Source organism: Pristis pectinata, chromosome 41, assembly GCF_009764475.1.
Source record: "Pristis pectinata isolate sPriPec2 chromosome 41, sPriPec2.1.pri, whole genome shotgun sequence".
Lineage (NCBI taxonomy): Eukaryota > Metazoa > Chordata > Chondrichthyes > Rhinopristiformes > Pristidae > Pristis > Pristis pectinata.
The window spans coordinates 3,848,236-3,874,278 of record NC_067444.1 but is presented as its reverse complement, the minus strand read 5'-3'; the positions used below and the strand labels follow the sequence as shown (position 1 = coordinate 3,874,278).

The following is a 26,043-nucleotide window of genomic DNA, read 5'->3' as shown; positions in this document are numbered from 1 at the left end:
TCATTCTTGTGAAAGGAGGTGTGGGCATGCTATGTTGGCGCCGGAAGCGTGGAAACATTTGCGGGCTGCCCCCCAGCACATTCGTAGCAACGCAAAAAGACGTATTTCACTGTGTGTTTCGATGTACATGTGACTAATAAATAAATATCTTATCTTATCTTAATTCCTCTGGACCTTCTCCGGAGCCAGCACACCCTTCCTTATATACGGGCCCCCCAATATTTCTCACAATATTCCAAATGTGCTCTGGTCAATGCCTCAGCAGCACACTCTTTCTTTTATATTCTAGTCCTCTCAAAATTAGTGCTAACAATGCATTTTTTTATGACCGACTCAAACTGCAAGTTAACTTTGTGGGAATCCTGAGCGAGGGCCACCAAGTACCTTTGCACCTCTGATTTCTGAAGTTCCTTGCCATTTATATCATAGCCTACAGCTTGATTCTTCCTACCAAAGCGCATAACCTACACTTCTCTCAGTCGAATTACATCTGCCACTTCGTTGACCTGTTGACCACTCTTCCAACCCTTCCAAGTTCTTCTGCGGACTCCCTGACTCTGTGACACTTCTTCCTTCACCTATCTTGATATCGACAGCAAACCTGGCCACAGTGCTATCAGTTCCTTCATCCAGAACATTAAGCTATGGAGTGAAAAGTTGCCTTCTCAACACTGACCCCTGCGGATTTCCACCAATAACGTTATGCCCACTTGGAACGGAAGTATTTTAAAATTCGTTCCCTCTTCTTACCTAATTCAGCAGCAAGAGGTATTCGAAAATAAAGGAGGCACTGTACACGTGTTAAAAGTTATAGGCAGGCACGGTAGAATAGCGGTTAGGGTAACGCTATTACAGCGCCAGCGAACAGGGTTCAATTCCGGCCGCTGTCTGTAAGGAGTCTGTATGTTCTCTCCCCGTGGCTGTGTGGGTTTCCTCCGGCTGCCCCGGTTTCCTCCCACATTATAAAGACGTACGGGCTTGGAAGTTGTGGGCATCTATGCTGGCTCCGGAAGCGTGGCGACACTGAGGGCTACCCCCAGAACACTCCATGCAAAGATACATTTCACCGTGTGTTTCGATGAACGTGTGACGAATAAAGACATCTCATCTCATCTCAGAGACAACTTTATAAGAGTGATATGAAGAATAAAATACAGAAAGAAAGAAGAAGACTTAAAATACAGAAAGAAGTAAAATAATACTTATCAACCAATCAATGAACTGATATATATAATGCCGAAGGGAACCTCAGGTGTGCCTGGAGCCTTTCACGCAGCCTTTTGTCTGTGTCTTAGCACCGGTCGCGACCCAGCATAAAGGAAGGTCCCGATTCACACAAAGAAGGTGCCTCCTTTTTTACCTCTCAAAACCTTTACTCCTGTACTTTTTCATTCCTTACTGGTACCAGACTGTACCTTCTTATCACCTGCGATCTCCGGCCTAGACATCATACTTGGAAAGAGAGACAACAGGTCTGTGAAGAAGAACACATTCTTCACCAGTATATGATCTCAAGGATGTGCATCTGTACTCCCGTAAGTTCTCGAAACATTACCACAATCCGAGCTGACAGAATTTTGTGTTAAGGTTAGGGTTAACCCTAACCCTAACCTCACCTTGAAGTGACACGTGTTCATTAATCACAACCTAACCTTGAAGTGACACGGACTCAAAACCTAACCCTAACCTTAAGGCATGGATAATTTAGTTATTTCCTTACAGAACTCTCCGCCTTCTGCCAGTCAGCCAAGTACTTCAACGCCTAATTAAACAAGTACTTCAACGCCCAACTAAGCTATTCCTGTCTGCCTGCACCATGTCCGTATCTCTCCATTCTCTGCAAGTTCATGCCTCCTAACCACCTCCATCATATTTTCATCCACCACCACCCATGGGAGCGCATTACAGGCACCCACCACTCTCTGTGCAAAAAAAAACATGCCTTGCCTATCTTCTTTGAAGTTACCCTCTCTGTCCTTAAATGTATGCCCTCTGGTATTATAAATGGCGGATATGAAAAAGGCAGCTGTATAAAACGGGTTTAATTAACTGAAAGTGGATCACGTCGTCCTCTTGCTTATGTTCAGAGGCTGAGCAGGGAATATTGGTTGGAAGTTTCACGTTGCAAACAACAAGCACCTCGAGCCTCGGACAATTTCTGTTGCCTTTTGCAAAGCTTTTTGCAAAAGGGATTTCAGGTCAAGAAGTGGTTGCCCATTGAACTAAAATCCCTTTTGCAAAAAGCAGCAGAAATTGTCTGAACCTCAAGATATTTGTGTTTTTTTTATATGAACGTTTATTGGTATTGGTATTGGTTTATTATTGTCACTTTTACCGAGTACAGTGAAAAACTTGTCTTTCATACCGATCGTACAGGTCAATTCATTACACGGTGCAGTTACACTAATGTAGTGCAGAGTGCATTGAGGGAGTACAGGTATAAACAATAACAGTACAGAGTAAAGTGTCACACCTGCAGAGAAAGTGCAGTGTAATAAGGTGCAAAGTCACAAGAAGGTAGATCGTGAAGTCAGAGTCCATCTCATCGTTTCAGGGAACCGTTCAATAGTCTTATCACCGGGGGATAGAAGCTGTCCTTCTGCCTGACTTCCGGAGAAATCAGCTTACGGACAGTTTTCAGGAAGAGAACCTTACGTAAACAGGGGACATCATGTAATGAACAATCTCCCGGTGTGCGTGTAACCTCTACCACTGGTTCTTTACAGACGAAATTACATTAAGCCTCGTAGACGGAGAGAACGAATGTTCAGGAAGGGTGGAACTGTTTTACAACGGCGAATTGTGGAGGATCTGCGCCCCTCGATGGAGGTCGAGTGAAATAAACGTGGTCTGCAGACAGATGGGATGTGGCTTTGTGGCCTCGGAAGCAGTCAGTTCGTACTACGGCCGAGGGACCCGGCAGGTCTTGCCAAATGAAATCACCTGTAGCGGCCAAGAGACTACCCTCTGGCAATGCTCTGTGACATCCAACTCCCGACTCGGTACCTGCCCCCGTCAGAGAGTAGCTGCTGTCAACTGCTCCGGTGAGTAACGAAAGAGTTCCAATTCATCGAGCTGCGGAGGACGTGATTGCATTAGCGAATGTGCAGCGGGGTTCATCGGGATATAGCCAGCAACGGAGAGCTTCGGTTGTGAGATGAGACAGCATAGGCTGTGGAGCAGAAGAGGCTGAGGGGTGAGTGGACAGAGGGGTACAAAATATTGAGGTGCATGGAGAGGTCAGGTTCGTGTTTATGGCAATGGGCAGTGTTCCGCCTTGCAGAAAACGATAAACACGGAGATGCCGAGATGCATGCTTGAATAAATAGGTTGCACTAAGAGATAAGTAAGCAGACAGGTAGGTAGGTTTTTAGGGAGATAGATAGATAGATAGATAGATAGATAGATAGATAGATAGATAGATAGATAGATAGATAGATAGATAGATAGATAGATAGATAGATAGATAGATAGATAGATAGACTGACAGACAGGTGGACAAGTCAATTGATAGGTAGATAAATAGAGAGAGAGATAGAAATATAGATAAACAGATAGGATAGATAGATAGATACAGTAGCGAGGGAGATAGATAGAAAGATAGATAGTTAGATAGATAGATAGACAGACAGACAGACGGATAACTTCCCAGCCTACTTAATCTCTCCCTATAACTAAAGTCTTCCAATCCCGGCAATGTCCTGGTGAATCTGCTGCGCAATCGAATCCTTGATGTTATAAAGCAACGGTGTTTCTGCACATAAACCGACAGTGCCTTTTCTGCTATAGCTAGGCCCGAGAAACCAGTTATTCTGTTGAGCAGACCGTCCGGCCGTTTCGCGGAAGGGGAGAATATCAAAATCCACTGCCGTGCTGCCAGTTACTTCCCCGGCAGCAGCTTCTACTTGTTCAAGATTGGCGAAGGAAGAGAGATGGCGAACAAGACGGCTACCAAGTCTTCTTCTCAAGTTGGGTTCAACATCGTTAACGCAAGCGTTGAAGTCTCGGGTTCTTATGCCTGCGCCTATCAGGCAGTGCGATTTGGAGCGACATACAACTCAACAATGAGTCTCAGCACTGATGTCATTGTCACAGGTAAATGTTACTGATTCATGACAATGGGCACATGTTTGTTAGGTACTGATGTATGTTCCGGGGTTCAGGAGCCTGTGTGTGTGTGTGTGTGTGTGTGTGTGTGTGTGTGTGTGTACGCATGCACAGGCACGCAGATTTCCTCCCAGTACAGTTGAGTGTTGGAAGCTCAGGAAAACTTGTGGTAACGTGGGAATACAGCTTACAGTGAACATATCTGAGGCGATGGGCTTGCTCTGCGAACCGGGATGGATATGACGAGCAGAATGTCCCACTTCTATGTGGCAAAGAACTGTGGAAAACTTCCATCTGGAAGTCACATTGCGGTCCCTTCCGTTATCAATGGAGAATCCAGAAAGGTCCCCTGAGAGTTTTTTTCAGGGAAAAGTTGATCTTATACCTGATTTTACCTGGTCTCCATAAGCAATATGCAGATCATAATATAAATGTTCTTAGAAAAGAAAAATCACCCATGAAGGGAGATCGGATGGACTCCACCGGGAGCAGTCGTGATTTCCTCCTGAATATAAAAAAGATGCAAATCATACCTACAGGCACAGTAAGTCTGCAACAGCGTTGAGTAAATACCAAGGTCTGTTATTTAATTTGACATTTTCTCTCCAAATTCCCATAGTATCTCAGCTGATCTTGTGCCCTCAGATATGTTAACCTTGGATTTCAGAATTGAATGCCACAGAGCCCGCTGAGGTGGAGACAGATTTGGAGATAGATATGCGGTTGGAACTGGATCGAAAGACCGACAGGCAGAACGTCACGCAGAAAGGCAGAGAGACAGAACGACAGACAGAAGAATATATTGATAGGTAGGTAGATAGGTAGGTAGGTAGGTAGGTCGATAGATAGACAGATAGATAGATAGATAGATAGATAGATAGATAGATAGATAGATAGATAGATAGATAGATAGATAGATAGATAGATAGATAGATAGATAGATAGATAGATAGATAGATAGATAGATAGATAGATAGATAGATAGATAGAGATAATAAATATAGAAATAAAGAAATAGATAAATAAGGAGAAAAGTAGAGAGATAAATAGACTGATAGATAGATGTAGTTAGTAAAAGTTTTAAAATTAAAATGTTATTTTAAAATTAAAATTTTATTTACAGAGTGGTAACAGGTCCTTCCGGACCAACGAGTCTGCGCCGCCTTTTTTAAACCCAAATTAACCTACCCGTACGTCTTTGCAATGTGGGAGGAAACCGGAACACCCGGAGGAAACCCACGCAGACGCAGGAGAACGTACAAACTCCTGACAGCGGGCGACGGGAATTGAACCCCCCATCGCTGGCGCTGTAATAGCGCCGAGCTAACCGCTAACCGATAGTGGATATAAGCGTTTCTATAAGTAGATAGATAGATAGATAGATAGATAGATAGATAGATAGATAGATAGATAGATAGATAGATAGATAGATAGATAGATAGATAGATAGATAGATAGATAGATAGATAGATAGATAGATAGATAGATAGATAGATAGATAGATAGATAGATAGATAGATAGATAGAATGAACGCTTTCGAACCCTCTGAAGCACATCTTACCTCCGGTTTTACTGACCAAAACGGGATCTTTGCAACGGTCAGTGATTTTAAAATGCTCAGTTACATTATATTCAGGCTCCTAACTGCATCGAACATGGAGCAACCTAAAGGCCGCAACGGGACTTAACTCAGTTGCAACTCTCTGACGTCAAGAGGTGACGTCACTCTAATTAGACATTTTCTCCATGGCTATATCGCTATTTGCTCATGTGTTCAGGGTCCAGGGAGCTGATGTGGAACATTTGTGAAATTTGCTGAAGAAGCATCGCCGGGGGTCGGAGGAGATGACGTCTGTGCGTGCGTGTGTGTGTGTGTGTGTGTGTGTGTGTGTGTGTGTGTGTGTGTGAGAGAGAGAGAGAGAGAGAGAGAGAGAGAGAGAGAGAGAGAGGGGAAAGGATTGATGCTGGGTGGGGCGTGTGGTGTGACCCAACTACGCTGCAAACAGAAGCGGGATTGGACGCTTCTGCCCCTTTATACTCCTCCTGTAGGTGGGTGACAGGGAAAAAAAACAGGAGGAGCAGATGGGCAGAGAGTCATTGAGATATTTAGCACTGAATCTGAGAATGTGTGTGATACACAGTGGGAGACGATATAGAAGAGGCGATCCGCTGGTGCGCATACGATTGTTCTTAGAACATTGAACATAGAAGAGTACAGCACAGGAGCAGGCTCATCGTCCCACTATGTGGTGCCGAACTAATTGAAGTCGTAATTAAAAGCTTAACTAAACTAATCCCTTCTGCCGACAAAATGCCCATATCCCCGCATTCTCTGTACATCCATGTGCCGATCTCAGAGGCTCTTTAACGTCTCTATCGACGGTTTCCACACCATCCCTGGCAGCACATACGCGGCACCCACTACCCACTGTGTAAAAAAAAAGACCCGCACAACTCTGTTGAACTTAAACCCTCTCACCTGAAATACCCACTAACATAAGCCATTCCATAACACAAGACTTGCGGAAAAAAACATACCTGCTCTTCTCTCTGTCTATGCCTCCCTTAAGTTTTATAAACTTCTATCAGGTCTTTCCTCAGCCTCCGTCGCTCTAGAGAAAGCAACCCAAGTTTGTCCAACCTCTAGTGATAGCAGATGCCCTCTAATCCGGGCAATATCCTGGTAAACCTCTTCTGCACACTCTCCAGAGCATCCACATCCTTCATATAATGAGGCAAACAGAATTGAATGCAGTTGGTGTTCTTGAGCTATTCTCTCAATGCAATACCTGATGTGGGTACTTCGAGGAATTTCCGATACTTGCCGGCAGTTTCTCTGCAATATGCACAATGTGTCAGACTTGAGTTTCACTTGGACGGGAGCGCGGCAAGTGAAACTTCACCTTGTGCGGAAAGCGTCGAGTACCACCGCCCAGCTTTCAAACTTAGAACATAGAACATTACAGCACAGTACAGGCCCTTCGGTCCACAATGATGTGCTAACATTTTATCCTGCTCTAAGATCTATCTAACCCTTCCCTCCCACATAGCCCTACATTTCTCTATCACTCATGCGTCTAAGAGTTTCATAGATGTCCCTAAAGGATCTGCCCCCACAACCTCTGCGGGCAGTGCGTTCTACGCACCCACCACTCTCTGTGTAAAAAAAAACATATATTCCTCCAATCACCTTAAAATTATGCCCCCTCGTGTTAGCCATTGTCACCCTGGGAAAAATTCTCTGACTGTCCACTCGATCTATGCCTCTTATCCTCTTATACACCTTTATCAAGTAACCTCTCATCCTTTTTCTCTCTAAAGAGAAAAGACCCGGCTCGGTCAGCCTATCCTCATAACACATGCGCTCCAATCCAGGCAGTATGCTGATAAATCTTCTCTGCACCCTCTCTAAAACTTCCACATCCATCCTATAATGAGGCGACCAGAACTGAACACAATACTCCAAGTGTGGTCTACCAGAGTTTTATAGAGCTGCAACATTACCCCGCGGCTCTTGAACTCATTACCCGACTAATGAAGGCCAACACACTATCCGCCTTCTGAGCAACCCATCGACCTGCGCAGTAACCTAGGAATGTAGGGGTTTGGGCACCAAGATACCCCTGATTCTCCAACGGTGGAAATTCAGGCAGCGCATTTCCGCCTGTTCCGAGGGGTAGAATGTGATTGGTGGATCTGTTGTAACAATTCTGTCCTTTCGTCAGAACACTATCCCAAACCGACGATCACGGCGAACAGACAACGGGATACGTTCTTCGTGGGAGACAGACTGTCGGTCGAATGCGTCACTCCGAAATACATAGGCGCCAATCAGTTTTACATTCAAATGCATCACAACCACGTCGCAGAAATAATTCCCTTCAGGCTGACAGGCAGAGGAGCGATGGTGACTCCGGAGAATCTGGCAGTGGGCACACGGTACAACTTCACCTGCATGTACCAGGGTCGACTGAGAGGACGTGCTGTCAATTCGACTTGGAGTGACGCTCTACAGCTGACTATTACTGGTAAGAGGATGGACCATTGTTTCTCTTGTGGATGAGTGCTCGTGGCTGAGAGTGATAGTCCAATATCCACCGACATTGAGACGCCATCCACTGCCCTCCGCAAGTAAATGGAAGTTAAAATAAATGAATGCGGATAATGGAAATTATCGGCAGATCAGGCCACATCTGTGGAGAGAGAAACAGACAAATTGATAACACTCTAATTGGTCCCATACACTCACTGACACTTCATCAGACCTGATGATGGGGTTAAAAAAAGTTCCTCAAGCGACAGGGAGGGTGCAGTAAGGGTATGTCTCTCATTGGGGTAAAACTTCAGCCGACCACATTTCTCTGTCTGCATCGATCGTCAGCTGTGACATTAGCTGAGCGTGTTACAATCATAGCGTCATGGATCCACACAGCACAGAAACAAGCCCTTCGGCCCAACGAGTCCATGCCGACCACGGTGACCACCCAGCTTGTCCCAATTTCGGTCCACATCCCTCTAAGCCCCGCCCCTCCATCCAAGTGTCTCTTAAATTGCGCCAGCCTCAATCACTCCCTCTGGCACCTCATTCCACATCCTCACCTCCCTCTGCATGACAAAGTTGTTCCTCAGTTCCCTTCCAAGTCTTTCTCCCTCTCACCCGAAACCTATTTCCCCCACCTTTGGACTCCCCTACCCTGGGGAATAGACTGTTATACCATCCACATTATTCATGCCTATCACAATGTTCAACACTTCTATGAGGTCGCCCCTAATTCTCCTACTTTCCAAGGAATGAATACCTAGCCTGTCCAACCTCTCCTTATAACTCAGGCCCTCCAGTCCTGGCAACATCCTGGCAAATCTTATTTGCGCTCCTTCCAGTTTACCCACGTCTTCCAATAACAGGGTGACCAAAACAGTACACAGTGCTCCAAGTGCATCCTGACCAAACACTTATGCAGTTGATTCAGACTGTTATTTTAGTGTTTATTTTTTTTGTCAACCGTTTTCCGTTTGTTCCCTCTGAGAGCGGATGACACGTCCAGCCGAAGTAGGCTATTCGGACCTTCAAGCCTGTTCCGTCATTCAAAAAGGTCATAACCCTCACTGCGCCGGTGTTCCGGGTTAGATCTCGACATGTCTTTGTGTGCGTGTGTTTGTGCGTCTGTGAATATATCTCTCTGTGTGTGTGTGTGTGTGTGTGTCTGTATGTGTTTATCTACGTGTGTGCGTGTTTGTGTATGTCTGTGTGTGTACCTTTATGCGTGTGCGTGTCTGTGTGTGTGTGTGTGTGTCTGTATGTGTGTGTCTATGTTTGTGTGTGTGCGTCTGTTGGTGTCTGTCTGTGTCTGCGTGTGTGTCTCTGTGTGTCTATCTGTATGTGTGTGCTCGTCTTTGTGTGTCTGCGAGTGTGTCTCTGTTGTGTATCTGCATATGTGTCCGTGTCTGCACGTGTGTGTCCATGTGTGTGTGTGTGCGTCTGTGTGTGTCTGCGTATGTCTCTGTGTGTGTATCTGTATGTGTCTGCGTGTCTCTGTATGTGTCTGTCGATGTGTGTGTGCGCGTCTGTATGTGTCTGTGTGTGTGTTTGCGTGTGTGTCTCTGTGTGTGTATCTGTGTGTGTCTGCGTGTCTCTGTGTGTGTGCGCCTGTGTGTGTCTGCGTATGTGACTCTGTGTGTCTATCTGTATGTGTGTGCGCGTCTGTGTTTGTCTGCATGTGTGTGTGTGTCCGTGTGTATCTGTGTATCTCTTTGTGTGTGTGTGTGTGTGTGTGTGTGTGTGTGTGTGTGTGTGTGTGTGTGTGTGTGTGTGTAACATTTCCACGTTTTCCCCGTGACCGTGTGGGTTCCTCGGTTCTCCGATTTCCTCCCCATTCCAGGAGACGTGCGTGTCAGATGGCTAATTGACAGCTGTACATTTCCCCCTGTCGGGGGAGCTGATGTGGATGCGGAGAGCATAAAATTCAATCAGTGTAACGCTACAAATTGAGGTAACTTAATTTCACGGACTCAGCCGTTTGTGGTGCGTACCATCAGCATTAGACATTGTAGTTACCTGCCCCGCCGTTCCAACGTTCGATGACGCAGAGTCGAGGCTCATAGAGCTTTTGCCGCACAGATCCAGCGATCAGGGTTCGGTCCTGACCTCCGGTGCTGTCTGTGCGGAGTTTGCACTCTGCCCATGTGACTGCTGGGTTTTCTCTGGATGCTCCTTTTTCAGCTCACATCCTGAATGTGTGTGGTTTGTCGTTTAATTACCTGTTCTGCGTTTCCCATGCTCAGTGCCTGCAGTTGAAAGATCTGTTCTTGAACTTTAAATGAGAGACTTAGTTTCCTTCGGACCATCGCAGACGAATCCTCTTCCGCCTTAGGTCAGGCCGAAGGTGGAATTCATTATGTTCACTGCAATATGTCACATCACGCCTACAAGGCAATTTCTCAGTTTAATAAAAGTGAGTACAGAGAAGAGAGTCAGTGGACAGCGAAGGCCACAGCTGCAGAATTGGAAATGCACCATCAGAATTGTTGTTCTGGATCTGCACTGTGTGTGTGTGTGTGTGTGTGTGTGTGTGTGTGAGGGAGAGAGGGAGACAGGGAGAGAGAGAGACACAGAGTGGAAGAGAGACAGAGAGAGACAGGGACAGATAGAGAGAGAGTGGGGTACGAACAGGAGACTGGAATTGTAGGGGCTCACAGAGCTGATGGGGCCAGGAGAAGGAAAAAAAAACGAGAATTGTTGTGCTGAATCGTCTGACGAGAGAGATTGAGACAGAGAGACAGGGGAGAGAGAGAGACGCAGAGAGAGACACAGAGAGACAGAGAAACAGCGAGAAGGAGAAGGCGAGAGGGATGGAGGCAGAGAGAGAGAAAGAGAGGGAGAGATAGATAGATAGAGAGATAGAGAGACAGAGGCGCGAACGAGAGGCTGGGATTGTAGAGGCATACAGGAGAATGTGCACGGACCCGACCCGAGCGGGTTGCAGAGTGGGCGAGAATTATGGGGGAGATTCAATTCGAGGATGGTAATGTAAAATCTATCATTTGTGAAATTCGTCTGATGGCTCCACCCGTAAAGCCGTGGAACATTACGAATCATTGAGGTCGCTATCAAAATGCTGATTGGGTTATCTCATTGACAGATAGGCTGCCCAAGCCGCGAGTGTCCGTCGTGCATCAGGACCCCTCAAGGTTCCAGAAGCAGATTCTAATAATGTGCAGAAGTCCCGAAACTCACAGAGGAAGGATCTTTCACTTGCACAAGGATGGCTCCGCGGACTCCATTGCGTCCCGGGTTGTTCCGGCGACACGTTCTTCCATGTCATTTGACATCGACAATCTCAATGAAACAAACAGCGGGAACTACACGTGCAGCTATGACATTGAATGGATGGGCAACACGTACAGCTCGGAACACAGCGACCCCATTGAAATACAAATACGGGGTGAGATCCATCGTGTTAAATTCATTCCATTTTCAGTCCGCAGCTCTGCGGGTCGAGGGTCTTCACGTGCGCAGCGAAGTACTGAAAAACAAAATCAAAATCAAACCATACCCCTGCAGATGCGGAAATAACAACAGGTCCCTCAGTCCTATTCTATCCATCTGTCTATGGTCCCCTTGTGCTGTTCTATCAGGACAATCTGCCCGCCTGGGTAGTTTGCAATCTTCGGGACTCGAGGTCTAATTTGGGGACACTCGCCTGATTTCTGTTTGCATCAGAACGGAGCATTTCTGTCAGTCATTCATCTGTGATTGGTTTCTTCCGATAACCATTGCTGTAGCCTGATCTTAGGGGAATGTTCCGCACCCTCTCCCCCTGTTAGCGGCACACGACACAGACCAAAAAAACATATTTTCCCACGAAATGTTCGTGGTAATCAGTAATCGGTTGAGAATTGTCACATGTACCGAGGTAAATTCTCATCGTTTGGCCTGGTCTCACCTTATCCCGGAGACAGCCTTTGTCCATTCCATAGCCAATAGCATGCCCTGGTTCATCCACAAAGATGCGATGGTTACGTGAGCACACCGGCACCTCTAGATTAAGATTTCTTGATGTTTCTGCCTCTCTCCCTCTCTTTCTCTCTCCCTCTCGCTGTTTCTCTCACTCTCTGTATCTATCTCCGTCTCTCTCCATCTCTCTCTCCCTCTCTGTCTGTCTCACTCTCTCTATCCCTCTCGCTGTCTCTCTGTCTTCTGTGTGTCTCTCTGCGTCTCTCTCTCCGTCTGTTGTCCGTCTCTCTCTCTCTCTCTCTCTCTCTCCCTCTCTCTGTCGGTCTGTCTCACTCTCTCTCTCTCTGCCTCTCTCCCTCTCGCTATTTACCTCTCTCTGCATCTCTCTCTTTCTCTCGATCTCTCTCTCTCTCCCTTTCGTTGTCGCATGTACATCGAAACACACAGTGAAATGCGTCATTTGCGTCGGATGTTCTGGGGGGGGGGGGGGCAGCCCGCAAGTGTCGCCACGCTTCCGGCGCCAACATAGCACACCCGCAACTTCCCAACCCGTACGTCTTTGGAATGTGGGAGAAAACCGGAGCATCCGGAGCAAACCCACGTAGACACCGGGCTAACGCAGAAACTCCTCACAGACAGCGGCCTGAATCGAACCCGGGTCGCTGGTGCTGAAATAGCGTTACGTTAATCGCTGCACTACCGTGCCTACTTCCGCAGAAGGCGAAGGAAATTTGGAATGCCGCTGTTGACCAATTTTTATGGATGCGTGACAGAAAGCATCCAATGCTAACGAATCACAGCTTCTGCCCTGCCCGAGACAGCAAGTACAAGCAGAGAGATGTGGGCACAGCCCTGTCCATCACTAAAGCCAGCCTCTCCTCCATGCACTCGGTCTACACTTCTCACTGCCTCGGGAAAGTAGCCAACATAATCGTAGAACCCTTCCCACGCCGTTCATACTCTTGTTTTCCTCCTCTCCCAGTGGGAAGAAGATGCAAAAACTTGAAAACACTCACAGCCAGGCTCAAGGACAGCTTCAACCGCGCTGTTATAGCGGTGAGCTTAACTCTTTACAGCTCCAGCGACCCAGTTTCAATTCCGGCCACTGTCTGTAAGGAGTTTGTACGTTCTCCCCGTGTCTGCGTCGGTTTCCTCCGGGCGCTCTGGTTTCCTCCCACATTCCAAAGACCAATGGGTTGGGAAGTTGTGGGCATGACATGTTGGCGCCGGAAGAGTGGCGACACTTGAGGGCTTCCCCCAGCACACTCTACGCAAAAGATGCATTTCACTGTGTGTGTCGATGTACATGTGACTAATAAAGATACCTTATCTTATCTTAAACGGACCTCTCGTACGATCAAGACGAACTCCTGATCTCATTTTTGGCCCTTGCACCTTATTGCCTGCCTGCACTACACGTCCTCTGCAACTGTAACACTATACTTTGTATTCTCTTATTGCTTTCCCTTTTGCACTGGTTTGACTTTTAAATATATGGATGGCATGCATAAGGAAATTTTTCGCTGTACCTCGGTACATGTGACAATTCTAAACCGATTACCAATTATCAGTTACCTTCTCTGCAAATGAAATCTCTTCTCTTTCCAAGTGCTGACGCACCTGAACAGCTCGACCTAATCTGCTTCTCTTCTACCGATGCTGCCTGACGTCCTGAGTCTTTGTAGAATTTTCTGTCTTTGTTACACATCTGAAGTGTTGTTTCAATGCTCTCAGGCTCAGCCACTCTCACCCTTCTGCTACGTACCAGCAACAATAGAAACACACCGAGTCACGTATAAGTGTTAGAAACTATTTTATTAAGAACTACTTACGATAATAAGAAAAGTAAAAATGTTAGATGTTAAACATTAACCCCAAAACTAATACTGAAAGTGTGTGTGTGTGGCAAATTCCCAAACTCCAAGTCCAGGAATCGTTCTCAAAGTTCAGTTCAGCAAGTCATCAGGTGAAACATGAGCAAAGGCTTTTGCAAAATTACGGTTGGCTAAAGAGAAAATGTAGAGAGAAATTACGAAATCCAAATGTTCCACGATGGAACCATACGACACCTGAATCACTGATGATTTCCATTGCTTTTTTCCGAAGTATCTGCCACCCCTAAAGGCATTCTAGACGTGGCCAGCCACACAAATAACTGTTTCCCACTACAGGTTAACGACATAGTGCACTCCACTTGCTTACTCCAAAAGTTCATACATGGATTGTAGTGACAGACACAGTTATTGTTCTTCGTCCATGGTTACGGAGACCAGCAGTCAGACGCTCTCCCTCTCTCACTTTTTCTCTCTCTCTCTCCCTCCGATTCACTGACTCACTGAGGAAAAACGTCAGGACTTTGTAATCTGCTTGCTTTCGTGATGACATCACACACGCACACGCACACGCACACGCACACGCACACACACACACACACACACACACACACACACACACACACACACACACACACACACACACACACACACACACACACAGAACTCTACTATACTATGTGTTAAAGGGATATTCACCAAATAGCAACCTGATCCGTAATACTTCAGGTGATTAACTCTACACCCGACAACCTTATGGGAAAATCTCCCTTCAATCCTTCTACCAGTGACTTTTTGTTTCAACTCATTGGTGAGGGAACTATGTCCTTCATCATTTACCGTATTCGTACCATACAATATCGATACACCACGTTCAGATTTTTCCCCTTTGGAGTGGAAAAGTCGGATATCAGCGGGCGTAGCCTTAAGGTGAGAATGGGAGAGTTTAAAAGAGAAAAAAAAAAAGACAGACACAAGAGAGACTGCAGACGCTGGAAATCTGGTGCGACATGCTGCAGGAACTCAGCGTGTCAGGCAGCGTGTGTGGGGGAAATGGTCGGTCGACCTTTCGGGTCGAGACCCTTCATCAGGACTGGACCGAAAGAGGGGAGATGGCCAGTCGAAAAGGTGGAGGGAGGGTTGGTACAAGAGATAGAGGGGGAACAGGTAGATCCAGGTGAGAGGGCGGTGATAGGCAGGCGAGGGTGGGGGATAATGTAAGAATCTCGAAGGTGATAAGTGGAAGTTGCAAAGGGCCGAAGAAGATGGGATCTGATAGGAGAGTACAGTGGACCATGGAATGTAGAGCAGGATGTGAAGAGGGGACCCGGAGGGATGAATGTGTGAGTGATGGACAGATCGGGAGGGGGGAAGTAGACAGGGTGATGGGGCCAGTGGGATAAGGGGAAAAGGGGACAGAGGGGAGAGGTTACAGGTAGTTAGAGAAATCGATGTTCGTGCCGTCACGTTGGAGACTGCCAAGGCGGAAAATGAAATAAAAAAAAACGACTGGTCTCCGTATTTTCTATGGGCATAGAAAGAGACCATTGGGACCATCAAGTCTATGCTGCGTCTCCATATCCCACCATTCCGATTTGGACCACTTATTTCCTCCAACCTGTTCTCTCACATATTGGCCATACACGGCCATAATTCACCTACATAAGAGGTAAATTAGAGTGATAGTTTATCCCATCAATAAGCGCGTCTTCAGGATATGGGAGATACAAAAAATGGAGTGTTGAGGAAATAGAACACTATTTCCCAGCCGAGTCAATCCATATCGACTTTTTGTGCTCAATCACATCTCCATCCTTCTACCGTGTCCTGAAAATCGATCAGCGCGTCCCCCCAATTCCCATCCGCTTTCTGTACATGTGCAGGGGCAGGCACGGTATTGTAGCGGTTAGAGCAACGCTCTTGCAGAGCCAGCGACCCGGGTTCAATTCCGGCCACTGTCCGTAAGGGAGTTTGTACGTTCTCCCCGTGTGTCTGTGGTGGGTTTCCTCCGGGTGTTCCGGTTTCCTGCCACTTTCCAACGACGCGCGGGTTAAGAAGATGTGGGCGGGCTGTGTTGGCGCCGGAAGCGCGGCGACACTTGCGGGCTGCCCCCCAGAACACTCCAGCCAAAACATTCATTTCACTGTGTGTTTTGATGTACATGTGACTAACAAAGATATCTTATCCTATCTCACTTCACCTCATCTCCTCTCACCTCACCTAACCTCACCTCTCACCTCACCACACCTCATCTCAATTTATCTTATCTTGTCGTATCTTAATTTCCCCTTCAGATTCGACAGTTTTGTTAATCTCGGTTACCCATTGTGGGAGAGGGTTGCACACATTCTCACTATTGTTGGGTTTAACAAATCGTCCCCACCTGTTGTACCGACCAGTAAGTACCAATCTATACTAAGCCCATCCACCAGGGCATTGGATTTCCTTGGGGGTTGAATTGATGATTATTGCAACGAACGTCCATTGCATTCACTTTATCAAAGCACTTCGTCATAACTCACCCACCGAACTACTTCTTTTTGGTCTAGAGAACCAGCGTAATTTATGACAACGCGCATTACCGATCTGTCAAGCCGCATTAGGGAGGCTTATGGAACGCTTGCTTTAATTAATCGAGGTATTGAGTACAGGAGTCAAGAAGTTATGATGCATCTATATAGAACTCTGGTTAGGCCGCATTTGGAGTATGGCGTACAATTCTGGTCACCTCACTACAGGAAGGATGTCGAGACTTTAGAGAGGGTGCAGAGGAGGTTTACTGGGACGCTGCCTGGATTAGAGAGCATGTGCTATCAGGAGAGGCCGGACAAACTTGGACTCTTTTCACTGGAGAGGCGAAGGTTGAGGGGAGATCTGTTGAAGGTGTATAAAATTTTGAAGGGCATAGATAGGTTTGACAAGCAATATCTTTTCCCCCATTATTGAGTGATCCAATACCGGAGGGCATGAAATTAAGGTGAGAGCGGGTAGGAACAGAACAGAAGTGGGGGGTACTTTTTTTTACTCAGAGAGCGGTGGATGCCTGGAATGCGTTACCTGATAGGGTGGTGGAGGCAAACTCATAGGGGGATTTTAAGAGAGGCTTGGATAGGCGCAAAAACGAGAGGAAAATGGAGGTATATGGGCATTTAGTAGGTAGGAGTGAATAGCTATGTCGGCACAACATTATGGGCCGAAGGGCCTGTTTTGTGTTGTACTGTTCTATGTTCTGTTACTGACGACGACATTCGTCATTCTGTTTTGAAACATGGCACTCATGCAAGTCCCTGATTTGTGATTTGAATTCCAGGTGTCCGGCTAAGATTAAGTCACGGGGAGACTCCGTGCAGCGGGCTGGTCGAAGTGTCTTACAATCAGCGCTGGGGACCGGTGTGTGACCGCAACTGGAGAGGAACAGCCAATGCAGAAGTTATCTGCAAACAACTACACTGCGGTTTCTCTCATCCTCTGAGAGCCTCGTGGAGCAGAGAGCGTCGAAAAGACACCGCAATATTGACCGGAGTCAATTGTCGTGGCAATGAAAGTTCTCTGTTGCAGTGCTCCCTCAGCACGTCGCGCTATCTCCAGCGCTGCTATCATTGGCAATTTGCAACGGTCAACTGCACAAGTGAGTCGAAAACGAAACATAGAATCGCGGAGGCCGCGGGGGGAAATAAAACTCTGAGCGAAATATTTCACAGCCGACACAGCAGGTGAACACTCTCCGAAAAACGGTAGACGGCGGAAACCTGAAATGGATACAGACAATGCCGGGCAAAGCATCGGCAGGTCAAGCAGTGTCTGTGGAGAGAGTGAAAAAAACCTGAGAATTGACCTTTCTGGAGTAAATCTGGAAACACTCAGCAGACCGGGCAGAGCCTGTGGAGAGAGAAACAGTGTGAACATTTCAGGCCCATAATAAAAACAGGGAAATGCCGGAAAGGTTCAGCGGAGAGGGCGACGAATCAATAACGGTCCAGGGAATATCTTGGAGAAGGAGGGTCTGGAGCTGTGGCAGAGAGAGAGAGAGGTAGAGAGGGCTAGAAGGTGTTGGCGTATCAGAGAGATGGACAGGTGTCGGGTCATCAGAGGGCCAGAACGTGTTGGCGCATCAGAGAGAGGAACAGAAGGTGTCAGCGCATCAGAGAGAGGGCTTGAAGGTATCTGTGCATCAAAAAGAGGGCTAGAAGGTGTCGATGCATCAGAAGGAGGGGCCAGAAGGTGTCGGCGCATCAGAGAGAGGGGCAGAAGGTGTCGGCGCATCAGAGAGAAGGGCAGAAGGTGTCGGCGCATTAGAGGACCAGGAAGTGTGGAAGCATCAGAGAGAGGGCCAGAAGGCGTCGGCCCATCAGGGAGAGTGGCAGGTGTCAGCGCATCAGAGAGAGGGTCAGAAGGTGTCGGCGCATCAGACAGAGGGTCAGAAGGTGTCGGTGCATCAGAGAAAGGGCCAGAAGGTGTCGGCGCATGGGTGGCTAAGGACTCGTTGGGTCGAACGGCCTGAATCCGTGCCGTATTGCTCTATGACGCCAAGTTTTGCTTAACGAGGCTCAGATATTTAGTGATGATGTCAAGTTCTAGGCAGCAGGAACTCTCCGGAAGACCCAGCACCGTCTTTGCACCTCTGGGATGTGGGGGGATGTGGACAAGAAAGCATGAGAAGCTGTACAAAATTTGAGATATGCTGAAGTCGCCCGGCAGCTTTGGGCACGGCCTCGGCCACTGAGTGACCCCGTTCGGATATCTTCTGCCATTTTCATCCCTATTTTGATTGCTATTCACATCATTGTAATCATTTTTTACTATCAGTATATTCATGGTTACAGCCGTCCTGACGTAAACTCGGGAATAATATATGCTCTTCCGACCAAGCATGTTACAACTTGAAAATGAATTAAGCGGTTTCAAATTGGAATGGTTATTTGTTCTTTATTGTCACCTGTACCGAGGTACAATGTTCTATGTTCTGTGGACTCTGCCTGACCTGCTGAGTGTTTCCAGAACATCCTGGTTTCCGCTTTTCAGCTGCTAGTATTACTACATCAATGTTATTATGGGAACAGATTCAATCTACCAATAAGGTCCATTTTTGCTATCATTATTCAGTGAAACCAGTAGAACCCACCATTGAGCTGCAAAAGAGGTTTGCAACATTTATGGAAGGACAGAATGTATCCATTGAGTGCACAGCCAGGAACTACTACGCAGGAAGTCGATTCTACCTGGGGAAGGTTGGTAAACCCTACTCCTTATCTTCCTGGCCCACCTCAAGGACGAAGGACAGCGCAACCTTCACCCTGGGCAACGTAAGCCTATCCGATGCAGGGTCTTACACGTGCCTCTACGAAGTCGAGCGAGCTGGGAAAATGTACAACTCAACGGACAGCCGGAGCCTCTCCGTTCAGATCACTGGTGAGTACTGGCGAACATCGCGGGGAGAATTGGAGGTTATGTCTGCTGGTTCGCAACTCCCCGGTGGGGGGGGGGGGGCAACACCTTTTTATGGAAGACCAGCGCGTTCTAAGAATACTGGAGATGGTCGTCCACGGAACTGACAGTTTCCCATTTGACGATCTTCTCAGCGTGTGCAGTAGGTAGTAGACTCATTGTACAGATTCATTCACGAGCAGACTCTCTTCATATTGCGTTATAAATCGTTCTTAGCTCCCCACCTTCTAATATAGGAACGCGCAGCCACAATACGTGGTTGATCCAGGTACAATAACAGCATTTAAAAGACATTTGGACATGTATATGGATAGGAAATGAACCATATGGGCTAAACGCAGAAAAATGGGTCTAGCTTAAGGCCCCGTATCTGAGGCACGTTATATAAAGAAGGATGTGCTGGCCCTGGGGAGGGTTCAGAGGAGGTTCACAAGAATGATCCCGGGAACGGAAGGCTGTAACATATCAGGAGCGTTTCATGGCTCTGGACCTGTACTCGAGTTCAGAGAGATGAATGAGGAATTCATTGCAATCGACCTCATACTGAAATGCCCGGTAGAGTGGACGTGGAAAGAATGTTTCCATGAGTTAGGTAGCCTCGGATCCGAGGGCACAGCCTCAGAATAAAGGGAAGTACGTTTTAAACTCAGATGAGGAGGAGGGAATTTCTTCAGTCAAAGGGGTGGTGAATCTGCGGAATTCGTTGGCACAGAGGACTGCGGAGGCCAAGTCATTGTGTTGTATTTAAGGCAGAGATTGATAGCTTCCTGATTGGTTCGGGGGATGAGGGTTAAGTGGAGAAGGAGGGAGAATGGGGTTTATAAAATCAGCCAATATTGAATGGCGGAGCAGACCCGAAGGGCCGAATGGCCTAAGTCTGCTCCTCTAATTGATGCTCTTAGATGGATGGTCATCTTAGTCGGCCCAGACTATTTGGGCCGAAGGGCCTGTTTCCGTGCTGTATGACTCCATGACTGTACATGTCTAACCCATATCATCGAATCACTCACTGTGATGCCGAATGTCACCTGTGAGCCAATGGCATTTCAAACCAAGCTTCTTTGAATGTGGATAACCTCCACTTGTGCTTTTCCCCACAAGTGGACACATAAGAGAAGATAACTTGATTAGTCACATGTACATCGAAACACACAGTGAAATGCATCTTTTGCTGGAGTATTGTGGGGGGGGGGGGGGGGGGGGGGAGCCCGCAAGTGTCGCCACGTTTCCGTCGCCAAAATAGCACTCCAACAACTTCCTGACCCTTCCGTCTTTGGAATGTGTGTTGAAACCGGAGCACCCGGAGGAAACCCCACGCAGATACACGGGGGGGGGGGGGGGGTGTGGGGGTGGGGGGAGTACAAAATCCTTAAAGGCAGCGTCCGGAATTGAACATTGGTCGCTGGCGCTGTAATAGCGTTGCGTTAACCGCCACGCTGCCGTGCCTGCCCTTCGCTCTGCATCCACTCCCACTCCATCCATTCTGTCGAAACCCTCCGTCCGTTGAAATACCTCCATCTGGGTGTTCACCTTTCCCGAAGAGGGCAAGAAACTCTCCGAAGGTGGCCAAACGTCTAAAAAATTGTAGGATTGGTCTCCTGCGCCAACATTGAAGGTTTGAAACAGGGAAATGAATGTGACAACAGAAGCAGTTTCAAAAGGCAAACTGAAAATTGGCGACCAAGGAGTCTAATTTGAAGAAGAACAGAACCAAGGATTGATGTCAATCAATTTGCTCTCACAGTTTGGAAGGGCCGATTGGCCGACTCATATTATAAAGGGCCCCAGTAGAGTTCAAGTTCAAGTTACTTTATTGTTATTCACGCAAGTGCTGTAAAAACACGTGGAGGAAGAAAATGTCGTTTCCCCCAGACTCACACAACAGAGAACACACAAAATACAGAAGACCTTCCCTGCCACACGTTATTCAACTATTTGCTCCGTTCAAAGAGAATGTACGTCTCCTGCGGGGCAGTGGCTCGACTGGTCGCCCGCAATGGACCTCACCTTCCCTTCCCACTGACCAAGACAACGCACTCTCCCGGGTTTGTAGTTTGGCCCGTTCTGGAATTTGAGGTCAATGGACCAGACAGGGTTCTTGCAGGAATTTCAATTTCAATCCAGGGAAAGGACTTTAACTAAAGACGAAGCTAATTGAGAAATCGTCTCTCAGAAAAGGTGCCCTGAAAGTTTTACCAAATTACTTTTAACAAATTAATTAGTGTTATTTCGATGCGCTCTCAGTCCCTCAGATGTAAGTGGAGGTAAACGGAGAGTAGGGAAGGTTCACCAGATTAATTCCTGCTGTGTGGATCTTCTCCCGGTCATAGAGCACGGAAACAGGGCATTCAGCCCAACGAATCCTCGCCGACCCACAAACACTCATTCAAATAAACTCAAGTTAATTCCCTTCAACTCTCCCGAGATTGTACCATTCACCCACACAATTTACAGCGGCCAATTAACCTCCCTTCCGCACGCCGTTGGGATCCGGGCGGCACGGTAGCGCAGCGGTTAGCGCGGGGCTATTACAGCGCCAGCGATCGGGTTTTGATTCCCGTTGCTGTCTGCAAGGAGATTGCATGTTCTCCCGTGTCTGCGTGGGTTTCCTCCGGGTGCTCCGGTTTCCTCCCACATTGCAAAGACGTACGGGTAGGTTAATTGGGTTTAAAATGGGCGGCGCGGACTAGTTGGGCCGGAAGGGCCTGTTACCACGTTGTAAATAACATTTCAAATATTATTTTTTTAAATAGAAAGAGCGCCCGGGTAAGACTGCATGGGTCACAATGGGGAAAAGGCCACACGAATGGACCAGAGGTCAGGACAGGAGACGGATCGATGATGTGGGGTTGGGATTTTGCGGTGGGGAGGGGGGGGGCCTGTTGGCAACATCTCCAGCACCACGCCACTGTGAGGTGTGAACCAGACGTGGCTTCCATCTCTGGAGTTAAAAATAAAGAGTTGACAATTTTGAAAATGGACAGGGAATGAGAGTGGAAGAATGAGGGAGAGGTGTAGCATCCGGCATAATCAAAGACCCCCACCCGCCCCGGACATTCTCTCTTCTCTCCTACATCGGGTAGAAGACCCAGGAGACTGAGGGCACCGACCACCAGGCTTAATGACAGCTTCTATCCCACTGCGATAAGACTACTATACGGTTCCCCTGTACAATGAGATGGACTATGACCTCAAAATCTACCTTGTTGTGACCTTGCACCTTATTGCACTGCACTTTCTCTGTAGCTGTGACACTTTACTCTGTACTGTTATTGTTTTTACCTGTACTACATCAATACACTCTGCATTAACTCAATGCAACTGCACTGTGTAGTGTATTGACCTGTACGATCGGTGTGCAAGACAAGTTTTTCACTGGACCTCAGTACAAGTGACAACAATAAACCAATACCAAATCCAAAGGGGAAGTAAAGGCAACACGGGACGAGGGGAAAGAGGTGGAAGAGAGGAAGGAAGGAGGAAGAGAAAGAGCATGAAAGGAAGGGGAGAAGGAAGGAAGGGAAGGGAAAGGAGAAAGAGCACGAAGGAAAGGCAGCAGATGAGAAAGATGGAGGGGAAAGCGAGGGAGAGGAGAAACAAATACGAACGAAAGGCAGCAGGAGATAACGGCGACCTTGGCGCAGCATTCACAAGATCACAAGACAAGGGAGCAGAGGCAGGCCATTCGGCCCATGGAGTCTGCCCCAAGGAAAGGGAAATAGAAATGAGAAATGTGGAATGGGGGAAGAAGAAGAAAGAAAAACTATTCTAATCCCAAATTCCGGCCTTATCCCCATATCCCTTGATATCCTGACTATTTAGATATCTATCTATCTCCTCTTTGAACGCCCCCACTGATCTGGCCTCCACTGCTGTGCGTGGCAAGGAGTTCCACAATTTCACCACCCTCTGGCTAAAGAAATTTTTCCTCATCTCTGTTTTGAAACTGTACCCTCTAATTCTAAGATTGTGCCCCTCTGGTACTGGACTCACCCACCAAGGGAAACAGCCTAGTGGGAGATTCTAACAGGGGGGGGGGGGTCACTATCCCAGAGGTCGGCAGTTCATGGGGAGAAAGATCTTCCGGTGAATCCTTGGAATTCTCTCGCTCCGAGGTCCATAAAGACTCAGTCACTGAGTAGTTGCGTGATAGAGACGCAGAGATATTGGAGTATTAAGGGAATCAAGCGATCAAGTTTCAGGTAACCTATTCGTCCTCTGTCCCTTCCTCCCTGATCCTGGGCTACCCCGTTCGTCTGACAGTCACCCAGCCCCCTATCGCCCAATTTATTCCCCCCTTCACCTAATCCATCTGCCCGTATCACACACATTCCTACTACTGGCTCCTTTCTGCCAATGTTCCCATCTGCCGCCCCTATTCGGTTCCATGCTCCCACCTTCCTTTCCTCTCAGATTCCACCATTTGAAGCCCTTTCACGGCCTCCATCTAACACCGGCCCAGCCTCTTGTCGTTATTGACCTCCTTCCCTACCCCATCTGCCGATCACCCCGCCTCACCTTGATCGACGTAGCCATCTCGTCAGATTTTGCTGCAACTCTTCTCCTCTGCTCTTTCTGCTGGCTGTCTCCCTTCTCCTCCCATCAGTCCAGATGAAGGTTCTCGACCTGAAACTTCGACTGCCCATTTCCCAACAGAGGTGCTGCCTGACCCGCAGAGTTGCTCGAGCAGTTTGTGCTTTCTTATCTGTGGTCGGTGAATCAGCCATAACATTATTTCGTGGCGCAGCAAGACAAGGCCCTTTTCGTCTGCGATCAATGCAATATAAATATCAGTTCTACTTTCTGATTTATCTTTTCAGATCGACCTCCAACGCCTGTCCTGTCGTCCCTAGAGTCTAAATCTACGCATCTAATTGGCAGCCAAGTTGTACTGTACTGCAACACTCCATTTACCTGGTTTGCCAGTGAAATTGGCTTGTACTCTGTGGTCGGAGACGACTACCTTTCAGTGAAGAACTCCACTGAGTCCAGCAGCCGCGGCACGTTTACCCTTGACAACCAGACGACAGCGGGAATAAGCAACTACAGTTGCCGTTATAGTTTCCAATTGCAAGATCACCTCCTATATTCGAATTTCAGTGACGTACTGACCATCACCTTTACGGGTAAGCGTAACGGCATCGCTGCCGATGGGGGCTCAGATTGCCGGCTGAACGGTGCACAGATTGCCCGCGCTCAGCTACACTTGCGACGCGAGTCCAGAGATTTAAATGTTCTGAGGTATTTTGTAGCTTCCCTTCTAAACTCTGGTATTGGTATTGGTTTATTATTGTCACTTGTACCGAGGTACAGTGAAAAGCTTGTCTTACAAACCGATCGTACAGGTCAATTCATTACACAGTGCAGTTACATTAAGTTAGTACAGAGTGCATTGAGGTAGTACAGGGTTCATTGAGGTAGTACAGGTAAAAACAATAACAGTACAGAGTAAAATGTCACAGCTACAGAGTGCAGTGCAATAAGGTGCAAGGTCACAACAAGGTAGATCGTGAGGTCAGAATCCACCTCATTGTATAAGGGAACCGTTCAATAGTCTTATCACAGTGGGGTAGAAGCTGTCCTTACTTCGGGTGGTCGGTGCCCTCAGGCTCCTGTATCTCCTACCCGATGGAAGTTTCCCTCCTTTCGCATGCGCGTCCCTGCACCTTCCCCGTTCTCATTAGCTCCTCTCCCTCCTCCAACTATTCCCGCCTTTGTCTTCCCTTCCGTCCCGCCTGTCTTTGTCCCGCTCCTTCCTCTCTCGGTTTCCCATCTTCCCTTCTACTGCCGCAGCCCTTCGACTTCTTTGCCTCTCTGTTTCCCCGCTCCTTCTCTATAATTAACCATCATCATGTCCCCACCTTTATCCAACAGTCCTTCTTTCATTCCCACTGTGCGATCCCTCCTCCCTCTCATCGTCCCCCTCTCCCCTGCTCGCTCACAGTCACCGCGTTACTCAGTCCTCATCCTTCCTTCTCTCTCTTCTTCCTCTCCTCTGCCGTCCCTCCCTCCTTCTTGAACACTTTCTCCCCTCGCTTTCTCTTTCTCCTTCTGTTGCCTTCTCTCCTCCTCTCCCTTCCCCTCATCTCCCGCTGCCACCCCCCTCCCTTCCTGCTCTTTCTGCTCGCCCCTCCTCTCGTACGCTCCTTTCGCCTCATCTCTCCTCGCTGTTTCTCCTCTTCCCTTCTCTTTGGGTACTTTTCCTTTCCCTCGTGCTTCTACTCCCACCACCCACCCACCAACCCCCGTCCCATTTCAGCCTCTCTTTCTTCGCCGATGGTTAGAAGCCACGGAAGAAGTACGATTTCAATGAAAAGTTGTGTAGTCACATAAAAAAAAATAGGGGAACGAGGGACTGGGACTGATTGGTTTGCTCTTCCGAGGGCGGGCATGGACTGGATGGAGAGAACGGCCTCATGATGTGCCGCCGCCATTCTCCACATCGCTATCCTCTCCGTTCTTCTTGACGTCTTCCTGCGCGGAAGGTTCAGAAGGAAACGGGCGAGACGCGGGCGAATGGGATTAGTTTCGGTCGGCACCTTGCTCGGCACTGTGGAATTGAGTGGAAGAGCTTATGACTCAGTCGCCAGGGTCACTCGGCCTGGTACAACCCCTCGACTGGTCAGATAGGGCAACAGCAATATCTGTTCTATGTTGGATTGCTGTAGGGATACGATGTGATAATAGGGTTAGTTCGAGGGTAA

At 47.8% G+C, this 26,043-nt stretch overlaps 1 protein-coding gene across 7 annotated transcripts in view; it reads left to right on the top strand.

Annotated features, from left to right (window-relative positions):
* The window catches only part of LOC127566442 (uncharacterized), a 190,012-nt gene that overhangs the window by 80,552 nt on the left and 83,417 nt on the right, over nt 1–26,043 (top strand). For all 7 annotated transcript variants that reach the window (XM_052008861.1, XM_052008855.1, XM_052008858.1 and 4 more), the window contains 7 exons: nt 2,727–3,044; nt 3,790–4,095; nt 7,834–8,136; nt 11,248–11,550; nt 17,205–17,522; nt 18,998–19,303; nt 24,160–24,465. In XM_052008861.1, coding sequence (XP_051864821.1) covers nt 2,727–3,044; nt 3,790–4,095; nt 7,834–8,136; nt 11,248–11,550; nt 17,205–17,522; nt 18,998–19,303; nt 24,160–24,465 — 2,160 coding nt within the window. The remainder of the gene's footprint in view (nt 1–2,726; nt 3,045–3,789; nt 4,096–7,833; nt 8,137–11,247; nt 11,551–17,204; nt 17,523–18,997; nt 19,304–24,159; nt 24,466–26,043) is intronic.